General features: G+C 37.2%; 1 protein-coding gene across 3 annotated transcripts in view; it reads left to right on the plus strand.

Annotated features, from left to right (window-relative positions):
• The window catches only part of cdh5 (cadherin 5), a 40,874-nt gene extending 31,702 nt beyond the window's left edge, over nucleotides 1–9,172 (plus strand). For all 3 annotated transcript variants that reach the window (XM_077729400.1, XM_077729402.1, XM_077729401.1), the window contains exons 12-15: nucleotides 1,883–2,013; nucleotides 2,082–2,196; nucleotides 4,502–4,634; nucleotides 5,322–9,172. In XM_077729400.1, the coding sequence (XP_077585526.1) occupies nucleotides 1,883–2,013; nucleotides 2,082–2,196; nucleotides 4,502–4,634; nucleotides 5,322–5,724 (782 nt within the window). In that variant the 3' untranslated portion in view covers nucleotides 5,725–9,172. The remainder of the gene's footprint in view (nucleotides 1–1,882; nucleotides 2,014–2,081; nucleotides 2,197–4,501; nucleotides 4,635–5,321) is intronic.
• The last annotated feature ends 2,936 nt before the right edge of the window (nucleotides 9,173–12,108 follow it).

Raw genomic sequence — 12,108 nt, forward strand, 5'->3', positions numbered from 1 at the left:
AAAAGGTAAGATTTAATTGAAAGGTTGAAGATTTGACTCAATGGCTACCCTTGACAGGTAGTTTGACGACTATAGCGGTAAATGAGTTCATTGAAAAGTTTAAATGTGAAAATCGAATGTGACTTTGAGTCGGAATGATTTTTCAGTCAATACTGATGAAAGCAAGTGTTACGTAAAATCTCTTTTGTTTAGGAATTTCTTATGAATGTTCTACTTTTTGTTAATATATAAATAAAACTTGTGTGAAATGAGTTAGACAAGGTCAGGCAGAAGGTAAAACTCTGCTCCAAAAAGAATGGATAGAGGTAAAGAGCCACTAGGGAGGTGGAAAAACATGAGCGATGAGTGCATTTCACAACATGTCATAAGTCGTCGAGTCGCGCCACTTAACACTCGCTTTACACACACAAGAACCGTCAAATATTCATGTGGTACAACCCTGCTTTTACCACCTCGCCACTGTCCAAGCCACTACCGTGCCCTTAAAAACCAAAGCAAGCCCTCCTCTCTTGTCATTTTTGTCCCTGATGGCGTGGAAGTGACAGCCAGCAGCGTTGGCGCCAAGCTCGCCGCATTAGCGAGCAAACACAAAAGTGCCGCGAGACAAGATAATGAGATTCAAAAAATGAGAGACAGAGAGAGAGAGAATGCGGGGAAAAATCCAAGGAGACGACATAGACTTCCACGTCAAACAAAGATGAGGAGGGAGAGGAAGGTACAGGACAGAAGATGTTTAGATCTTTTATTGACAGACCCTTGGAGACGCCACGTGTTGTTTATTGGACAGTGGCAACATAAAATGAAGGCTGCCTGGCGGAATGTATTGTGGTGCATTGCAAAGTGGAATGGGAGTGGGAAAAGGGAGCCCACAGTGTGAGATGCAGAACACTGCATTAATGCAACTTATATTACTTTTGTGGATGGTTTTGACTGCGATTGTTGGGGATAGCCAAAGGAATATTTTTGTTTTGTTTTGTTTGCATAGACAGTGAAAAATAGACAACCAATGATTTTTGACCGTATTTTTAGGACTATAAGGTGCACTGCATTATAAGGCGCACCCTCAATGAATTACACTTTTATTTGTTTTCTATATATAAAGAACACTGGGTTATAAGGCGCCTAGTATATTTTGGAGAATATTTAAGATTTTTAAGTGCGCCTTATAGTCGTGAAAATATGGTAGTCGTTTATTGCTTAAAAAATCAACAGCAATGATAACAAAAACAAATACAATTGTTCAACCACTAGTATGTTTAATGTCAGTTTTAACAACTCCTTATAATAAACCATTGTAAAATGAGATTTACGTAAATTGCTCTTCAAAATGTATTAACAAAATATGAAAATTGTTGGTCATAATTGTGCATTTTGTTTTGATTGCGAGATAAGTGAGAAAATAAGAATTCATAAGAAATAATCAGTTTATTAGAGATAAAGGCAAAACAAATCTTAATTACTGTTTAAAACCAACAAGGCAGTTTGTTTTATGTTTTATGTTCTTATCAGGATTCGTCCATAAACCTTCACAGATCAATACGTGCATATTTTTGGGGGAAAAAAATGTGTAAATCTGTTTTCTAACTCATGCTCTTGCAAGGATATGGCCTTGGTTGACCATCTTAAAATTTTTGAACGTCAACATGTTTGTTTTAGAGTTTAACTCCGTGTTTTGTTTGAGACTGCGAGGCTCCTTATTTCCTTCCATTGTTGGCCCTGGCATTCCTCAAGCCATGTTTTATATTATGGACAAAAGAAAAATGGTCGTTTAAGCAGGAAGTGTTGACCACTTGAAGAATAGCTTCCTTGTCGGACACAAAATGTTCGCTGATTAAATTCAAGATGTTGCAAGTTCACCCACACGTCGTCTATTTGTGTTCAGACAACAGTGCAGAAGTTTTGGTGAAACAAGGGCCGTTCAATCTGGATGATCCCAGAGATTACAGCGTGGACGTGAGGATCAGTGACGGGGGCCGACCACTCCAAACCAGTGTCACCAAACTGGTTATCAAGGTCTGGAATTGTCTCATACATGAACCATTACAGGAATTGAGTCCATTTTCGTAACTCGCTTTTTGCAGGCGTGTCGCTGCGACTCTCGACGTATCCCGACGCAGTGCAAAGCCGAGGCGCAGAAGATGGGAGTTAGCGTTCATGTCCTCATCGCTATTCTGCTCTGCATACTCACCATACTGGGTCAGTACACAACTGTTAAGCTGTCAATACAGAGCAACAATGCCGGAAAGGGGCAATGAAAAAAGGCAATGTGGAAGAGGTTACAACTCTGCTTCTGATGTGGTGTTAAAATCCTCAATCAGGAATCGTGCTCTCCCATTCACACTGTAAAAATCCCACCTTTAACGGCATCAGCAATACAGGATTTAGGGAAAAGTGGAAAATCCGCATAATGAATGATTCTAGATCATGGGTGTCAAGTGGTTCTCGGGCTGGGTTAACGTTAACTCGATTTCATGTAGGCCAAACCATTTTAGATATAATAATTTAGATTTTTTTTTTAAATTTTTATATAAATGGATTAAAAGACCTGGATTAAAAGCCCTGAATACTCGTTTTTTTTTTTTTATAGATCTAAAACAATGTTTATTTTAGCATTTTTTGACTATATTTTTAGATTTTACAAAATGATTTTCGAACTAAAAAATGGACTGAAAAAATTACAATTATTGATTTAAAAAGGGGAAAATCAAGAAATCTAATATAGATCTATACTCTTGATTTTAATTTGATCCTAAAACAGAAAGTCAGCACTCATGATTTACTTTCCCGGGCCACACAAAATGATGCGGCGGGCCAGATTTGGCCCCCCGGGCCGCTACTTTGACACATGTAATCTAACTCCTAAAAATATGTGTTCTAGATGGAAAAATATTATAAGAAAAGATGTGTCATCATTTCACATAAGTGCAGTTCTACCACTAATTTCTGAAATTAATCCTGACTTTCATTCTATTTTCTGAAAATTTTAAATAGTAGTACTTTCCCAGCCCCTGGTGTTGTTGGTTTAATGTATGCATGGCCAGATGCGAAAAACAATACCCACAGTTTCTAACCTGCTGCTATTCTCTTTGATACCTTCTTGAAATCCACACCAAAAAAAAAGCATGGCAATTATAACTAAAGATCTTGATGACTTTAATAGCAGAACAACGAGAGGGCAGAGATGACGATACGTATAAAAACAAGAAAGTCGGGACAAATGAAAAAGTTGTGGGAAAAAATGTGAAGAATAGCAGCATTAATGAGAAGTTAATTGGCACTTTAGGTGCCGTCTGCTTATCAAACAGCGGCAAACATTAAGTGGATGAACTATTCATATGCTCTACTTCTTTATGAGTCCCACTGGGTTTCCTTCTCTTTATCAAAACTCTTTTTACCACAGGCCAGATTAACTCTTTAACACTCTCATCATTATCAGCCGCACCCCCGAAGCAATTTAGCGACGGCGTGCCTCATTCGCCTCAAGTTGCATTTGACCCTCCAAAAAAAAAAAAAAAAGGAAAAAAATCTGGCTTGGTTTTGATTGTCTTTCTTCTTTTTCTTCTTCTGAGTCGGCTATCTGTCGAGTTTAATAAAGCACGGAGCATATGCTGTAAAAGATTAATCTGTTGCTTTCCCAAGCATCCCAGAACAAGGCACACTCGCTAAAAGGCTGATGTCGAATGTCCTGAGAGAGTTAGCGAGAAGGAAAAAAAGAGAGAAAGGTTCACATTAGAACCCTCGAGCTCACGGTTTATCTAATGTCAGAAGCGTCCTCCAAATTCCCTTTTCTCTCTCCTTTTCTTCTCAGTTCTTTCCCATTCCTTCAATCCTTTGTACCATCCCATCATTTCATTTTGCAAGTGCAAATATTTGCAACATAAAATCAATTTTCCCTCAACCAAATACATCTGAAGCTTGGCTATTGAATCTCATATCTCTCGTCCTCAAAATATCAAGGCACTATTTTCATTTTCTGTCCTTCACTATCTCTATCTGGCTTTTTTGTGGCTTTTTTTCAGTCTTTTTTCTCCTTTTTCTGTGGCCCCCTATACTCCCTCATTGATATTCCCTCCCTCCATCTTCCCGTCCTTGCCGAGTTGCTCGGCGTGTTTTAAGAGCTTCTTACGCTAGAGGCAAACTTTGCAGATACCTAAAATCATTCCACGGGTAATTTTCCCGTCAGTTTTCCAGGCTGGCTTCCTCCCTCGTTAACGCAGTATCGCCTTCCTCTTCCTCTTTTTTTTCCCTCACTAGCTTCCCGTCGTGGCCCCGTTCTCATTCCTGCCCTAATTTCCCTACGTCTTCACAGAAAAGACTTGGCTGACCGCTTTAATCTTGCCAACCCAAGTTTTTTCACACAGTCACTAATCCCGTCCGTCTGTCAAACATCTAAAAATTCGGGTGGGGGGGGACAACTTTTCTTCTTTGTGTTCTAAGAATAAAGCAGGGAGTGGGAAGCATTTTCTTTTCCACCAAAAAACTGATAAAGTATGTCTTGCAGTGATCGTCATCTTATTTGTGATGAAGAAACGGTTTCACAAAGACTCGCTGGCCGGCATGAAGAATAGCGGCGAGATCCATGAACAGCTGGTAACCTACGATGAGGAAGGCGGAGGTGAAATGGACACCAACGGGTATGAAAACACGTCTTTTCTGTGTCCCCCAAAGTTGAATTCTTTACAGAAAATCAATCAATACATAAAAAATGGTGTTGAAGTGCAAAAATCCAGGGAGAAAAATACCTAAATAAGTAAAAACAGACATTTAGGCTGTCTTGAATTGTATGTTAGAATTAAGAATCTTCTTATTCTTCCTTAATGACGATACTTGATGCCATTTTTTTGGTGTATATCAATATTTATTTGCAGACTTAGTCACGCTAGGCACTTTGTACTTGAAGAAAAGCCACATGCTGTATTAATCCTCCTCCATTTGCAATATTTATACGCTCTGCTGCATCCTATCATTTAGTGACCCAGTTTATCTGAAAGTAATCATTAAAGTTTTATGTAATCTGAATCTAATCTAATGTGAAGCCTATTAAAAGACGCCTGCTTAATGCGTCACTTATGTTTTAATGCTTAAACAACACCACCATCACTTTATCTTTTTCCCTGGACATTTTTTGGTGCCTAAATTTCCCTCAAGCATTCATAAATCTTCTTTTTTTTACCCCCCTTTATGTGATATATCCACTTACAGGACCAATTACTAATTTCTCAGTCAAAAATTTGGACTTTTTCTTTTGCCAGACCTTAAAAAACCTCAATAATTATTGCCCATAATGGCAAACTCTTAAAACCATTCTTCTTCTCTCTCAGCTACGACGTCTCAATCCTAACATCGGCCTTCCACGATGGTTCCCTCCTCCGTCACCCCGATTGCCTCCCCCACCCGTCTCTCTACGCCATGGTCCAGAAATCCCAGCCCCCCCACCATCACCCACACCAAATGCAACCCACCTCTGCCGGTAAGGGCGACATGGCGGCCATGATTGAAGAAAAGAAACACGACGCAGACCATGACCGTGAAGGCTTCCCTTACGATACGCTGCATATCTACGGCTACGAGGGTCCCGAATCCATCGCGGGGAGTCTCAGTTCGCTGGGGAGCTCTTCCAGCGGCGGATCAGACTCAGACTACGACTTTCTGAGCGATTGGGGTCCCAGGTTCAGGACCCTTGCCGAGCTGTATGGCGTGGACGAGTCGGATTACCGCCACTAGATGACCTTTGACCGAGACTACAGGTGTACCTTTTCCGGTGGCAAAAACTCAGACGGCACCATGTGAGGTAAAGCTGTTCAGAAAATAGGTAAATAGAATTTTCAAGTCAAATTTTTTCATACATATCTGTTGAAAATAAGAAAAAAAAGAAAAAGCCGTCCGTGAAATGTGACTGGTCGCAGCTCTCTTTGGTGTTTCTTGCCGTTCGATGCCAAAATGTACAAAAACAGAAGCTCAAGTTTTAAAATGTTACTTTTAAACTGTTGACTTCTGAGGTTTTAACACTATATGGTCAATTTTATTTTCATTTCAAGTTGCGCCGGTTTATCAAACGGACGACATTTGCGCTTTTTAACGTTGCGGTGTAATTGTGTAAAACAAGGGTGAGCTAAATATTGTGTGCAATAAAAATGTCGTTAATTCTAAGCAGAAATTACACACATAGTTTTCAGCATTTTCATTCCCATATTACAGAAATCATTGTACATTTACTTGAATTGTTATGATCTAATTTTGAGGCCCTGCCGCCCACTTCTACACATTATTGTCAACATTTCCTGTCCAGATTAACAATATTGTCACTTTCCAGTCACCAGGGCGGGGCCTAATTAAGGTCTACAGCCATACAAAACAACTACAGAACATCACATTTAAGGATGAATAAGATCGGAATTTAATAGTGTCACTTTTGTTTTTGGACACAGACACTGGAGAGCCAAAAAAAGTTGACGTCTTTGCGCTATTTGCTTATTGCGTATTTTCACTGTATATCCGCTTTATTTTGTGTTTTTTTTAAATATATTTTACAAACACACACACACACACACATTCAAGCAATGCCCTCTTCAATAGATATGCTTACACCATTCAATCCAGAAATGACAAACTTGCTAAATCTGTACTAAAACATGTTCAAGTGTGCCTAATAAGGTGGTACCAGCGTTTTTATATTTAATATATGTTATCAAAACAGTACTGTAATATATTATGGTGGACACCAAAATTCTGACAAAAAACTATAGGACTTTAAGAGTTTGGCCAGGTTTTTACTTTGTATTAGTTTGCCCCCAATACCCCAAAATATGTCAAAAGGCAAAACCCAAACTCCACAATTAGGAATTTTAATGGTTAAAAAAATCCTATGACTTTCCCATCGTTTTATTCCCATTTTTTGCACAAATGCTCTATTTTCAGGCCCATTCCAGTTTGAAAGAATATCTTAGCCTCCAACAAAGGTATCATCTGTTCTTTTGCATAAGAGAGATTCATTTATGCTTTCAGTAAAATTCATCTACTTTAGTCAATTAGTCCATTTTGCCATTTGATTTGCAGAGTGAGCAGATGGCAAAAAAATAAAACAAAAACTCGCAACGGGAAATAGCCAAACAACCATTACTGAAATAGCTTTCCTGTGCTTTTTTTTTTTCTTTCTTTGACACCAGCCGTCATCGTACTCATTGTTTGGCTAGGAAATCTCAATTCTCCGAGGTCTCCTTGCCACATACAACTCAGGAAGCACACAGCAGCTCTGAGGTGCTTCAACTACTTTAACCTCTCATCCCTCTGGCTACTGGTAGAAACACGTCCATTAAAAAAAAGAGAACTAGCAGACACATCCCAAAATGTGTGAATCAGAAAATTTCCCCAATTAAAATTGAAGGAACCAATTTGAGAGGCAACTATTTATAAAATCTTGCAAAAAAAAAAAACGCTATTTAGAACTATTTCGCTCAATCCAGTTTCCTCCTTAAAGTTATTATTTACACGAAACATTGTTCGATATTTACAGAAAAATATTCTAACATAGGGAATTGTCTTGAGGCATTGCTGGAGATCTAAGTTTAACTGCAAAGAATGTGTTTTTGTTCATTTCTAGTCTCACTGAGAAGGTCGCCGTCACAATAGACGGAAGTCACACAAGGCATTTTCCCATTGATATTTACGTGTGAACTTGCTCTTTCCTCCTAACCTCCATTTAATCAGTGCTAAGCTAAACAGAGCTAACCTCAACTTCCTGTCCATCTGGAGGAGGGTTGGTTGGAGAGAATGGGGAGGTGGGCTTGGCCCCTTTTGGGGGGAAAAACCAAACACATTGTCCTCTTTCCCTGCCTGGAGGGATTGATAAGTGGTCTTGGAAAATTGAGAAGAGGAAACTTGGACATGTAAAAAAGATGCTTTTAATGCCAACCCTCCCATTTTAAATGGTTTCCTCAATGGCAGACACTGAGATAACTTTATTATTTTATGATTCTATACAATTACTGGGAAAGTGAAATGCCATCTTAATAAATACATATTTGCCGTCAGTCTGCACTTTTCCATTTGGGTATTTATTTATCTCAGAAAATATGGTAAGAATAGTGTTGAGTTTGAAGTCAAATTTTAGAGTGTGGAACTTTATGTGCTTTCTCTCAGCTTGAGAAATTGGTTTGTTTTTCATCCAATTTAAGCACCGAAGAGGCAAGTGTAGACGGGCAAATTGGCCAACCATTTTCTCTCCTTGGCAAAGAACAAAGTGTGCAAAGAATGAGCAGAGAAGAAAAAAAATAAGACAAGAAGATAAAACAAAATGTTAGTTCTATTCTTACTGTTTCAGACATGTTTACACTTCTTCCCCCCCCTCGAGTTTTATTGACCATTGAAGTCCTCGCTGAAGTCGTCATGGTAACAGCAGAAATCAGAAGTCTAAAAACATTGAAGCTATCGACAAGCTTTTTAAAAGATTTTTTTTTTTTGCTAGTACAGTCGTGCTTTTAAGTTTAAACAATGAATTTCATCATTGCAATGTCAGTCAAAATCAATCAGCATCACTTTTTTGATGAATAAAGTCATTGTCTCAGGTTGGGATTTAAAATTCTTATTTTTTGTGAGCGCTTGTGTACCACTTTAAAAAAATATAATTTAGTTTTCAGTGGATAGATATCTGGTGTTTCTGTAGACTTCAATTGAGATGTAAAGCATACAAAAAATGTGCCTCTCCAAGTGATGATTTAAACAAAATGTTGCATTTAATCAATCACTTTTTAAGGTTGTATATTTTTTTCTGATGAGTGCAAAGGTTTTTTTTAATAAATTGGGGTTTAGTAGGATTTTGCACACAGAAATGCTACATTTTGTAAAATATTAAAACTTGCCATCAATTTCAAATGAAGATAATCAAGCCAATTTTGTACTCAACCCTACTAAATTTCAATGATAAGTTTAAGGCGATCACACGATCTTCATTTAACTAATATATATACAATGCACGGCATTGTATATTTTCTGCTGTGTAAATAGAGTAGACGTGTGCCTTCATTATGTCAAGAAAACAATACTGAAGTTTTTCTTTTTCTTTTTTTAAAATATGTATTATTGTTTTTACGGTGTATTTGTGTATAGAAAATAACTTTTTATTATCTGCCATTTTTTGTAAGTGTACAATAACAATAAATTTGGAAATGTTTCATAGGGTGGTTGATGGTTCTTAACACTTTTTATGCAGCCCATGTTGACTGGAAAACATAGAATTTTTAACATTTTTGCCAATTTATTAAAAAGAAAATACATCCCCCATACAACACATTCAGTCAGGTGCATTTTCAAACCCATCCATATTTTATATCTTTGCTGCTCTCTAGTGGTTTTGATACAATACCACAAACCCCTTGCTCTCAGAAAATAATATTTCAATTGAAGTGTTACTCGTGTCAGGTCTTTGTCAGGATGCTTTTCAAAATGATTATTGTTTCGTTTTTTTACAAACATGTTTTTGGCACATTTTAATGTATTTGTGGAATTGGACCTCCAAATCAGAAATGAAATGCAGTTCACAGCTCCAAGCACTGTGAGACGCTAAAGTGTCAGATATGATTAGATTAAAGAAGGTGCTGTCATAAAAAAAAGGAATCTACTATAGCTGAATTTAAAGGATTTAGTCAGAATTTTGAGAAAAATGCGGCCAAATGTGACCAACTTATCCAGTGCCAATTGAGAATAATTCTGTTAAGTAAGGTATTGATATGCTTTGTAGTTTTTTATTTTTCCTCCTATAGCCTAAACATTTTTCTCAGGTATATTGAGCTTTTTTTGTTATTGTTATGGAAAAATAAATAGGGAAAATGTCACATTTTGTCAATGTAACAAAAGAAAATTGGTATGCTGGCCAGACTGCAGAATCAAGTACGTGCATGCATGCCCAATTGTACTAAATTTGCCTGTTGTTTTGCTCTCCATGCAAGTCAATGCTACCTCTTAATGAGTTTTGGTCTTGGTTTATTTATATATTTTTGCCAAAAAAAATACATTGGAAATAGATTTAGAATTTGCATTATGTAGCATTAAATCCATTATAAATGGAAGATTGTCACACGGAAGAATGAGAAGCCTTTGCATTAAAAAATAGGAATTTGAATGCTAGTTTTCAATTTCATACAAATCTACTGGACTAATAATTGTAATCAGTTTTAGACTGATATCATTTTTTTGCCTGCCTGAATGGGGGCTAGTTTCATTTAAGACTAATATTGTAAAAAGTGTTTCCTCTTGATGCTTTACAATAGACTATGACGAAAATGTTGTCCTTGTTCTCTCAAAAGCTGTTGCATGACACAAATGCTCTCTTTGTAACCATACCACAAAACATTCCTTTTCTTTAATAGTTCATTGACCGTTTGTCTATGTTCACAGATCCTATTGATCGTTTATTAGTTCTTTTCTCACTGGCTTTTAATTGACTGAGACACTTTCTCAGTGTGTATATTAACCTTTGACACTGATCTACTTTGTTGTGGCATTTTATTCACATTTAACCTTTTTTTAACAGCACATCCTGCATTGAAAAAGATTCATAGATTAGTACTTGTTATTTTTAAATAGCTCGTTAAGTGCGGGACTAAATTGTCGCTAGTTTTAGGGTGCACTGCCATTTTAGATTGACTTTTTACTGAACTGGACAAAGTGCTTGAATGCTCCTAACGGATTTTCTGTCTTTTATTTCCAAGTGGTAATAAAAACAGCTTTTCATGCATGTACAAATCCGTCGATATAAGCCCCAATCGTTGGCTCACCTGGAGTCTTGCTTGATATGCTTCATGGGAAGCTGCTTTCATTGAATTCTATTATATTTGTTCAACCAATTGAGGGCTTCAGTTGCTTGAAAATCCTCTGTGGTTGGGAGAACTGACTGACAAGAATACCGTTGGAATTGTCACAGGCTGAAAAAAAATTAATTTTTTCATGTCAAAGGAAACTAATTGGTTAAAATAGGAAATGGTAAAAAAATCTTCAATTTACTAGCGTTGGAAAATTCCATTTATGCATTGACAAGCAATTAATAGAGACTATTGTAGTACAAAAACAAATGAGGACAGCTATTTTAATGTTTTTGACACGTTTGAAAGCCCAATTTAATTATGTCTCCAATGAAGAACTGATTGCAATCGTTGATAATTTGATCCGACAAAGCCGACGAAAAAAACACTGTTCACTTTTTAGATAAACATGAGGAGGGAAGATAATGAAAAGGTAAGAGATTTGAACTCAAGGGCAAGATTTGGCCTATGTGGATAAAAGGCACTGCCTAAAAAAACAAACCTCTAGGTTACACCAATCTGCTTGACAAAGCCAAATTCTCTCTGTTTATATGCAAATGAGTCTTTCAGTGTTCTGTCCTTCAACCTGGTAGAGATAAACAGTTTTGTTCTCTCATTTGAAACTGAATATGTCAATGGTAATGGATTTCAAAACTATGAAAATGAGAAATTCAAAAGGACCTGGGTTGAAATCAGGCAGTATATTGTGGACTTTTGGTCATAAAGTAATGAGAAATTGAACAATCACAATGTATTTGAATTAAATTCAACGATGAGCACATTAGATTCAACCTAAAACTCTACTCTGATCCTCAGGTGGCACCAATTAAAGTCCAAACATCAATTGGCTGTCATTTATGTGACTTTTAAACTCACTTGATAGCAATCAGTATGGAGTAAGTGTCCTTCAATGAGAGTTCATCACATATCTTCAATAATAATCACATTTTGAAAGCAGGTCTTCGACTCCGATCCATGGAGAATCAACCCTATCAAACGGCAACCTCCTTGGTGATCAACTGCCGGTAAAAAAAGCCTTTCTGCACAGGGGTATCCATTTCCTGCCAGGTATTGATGGCATGTGGGGGTCACCACTTTAAGATACTGGAGCAACTACCCAAAGTGAGATTATTATCATTTTTTTTCAGTAACTTTCTCCTCAGATAATGATTATCTCTATGTTTATCTATTTTATTCTGTACTTACACACTTTTCATGACTTTGCTGGAACTTCGAACTCCAACACAGAAGGGTACATATAATGTATGGACCTCAGTGTAAAAAAACAAAAAACAAGTCTTTCCATTTCTTA

Source organism: Stigmatopora nigra, chromosome 12 (genome assembly GCF_051989575.1).
Source record: "Stigmatopora nigra isolate UIUO_SnigA chromosome 12, RoL_Snig_1.1, whole genome shotgun sequence".
NCBI lineage: Eukaryota > Metazoa > Chordata > Actinopteri > Syngnathiformes > Syngnathidae > Stigmatopora > Stigmatopora nigra.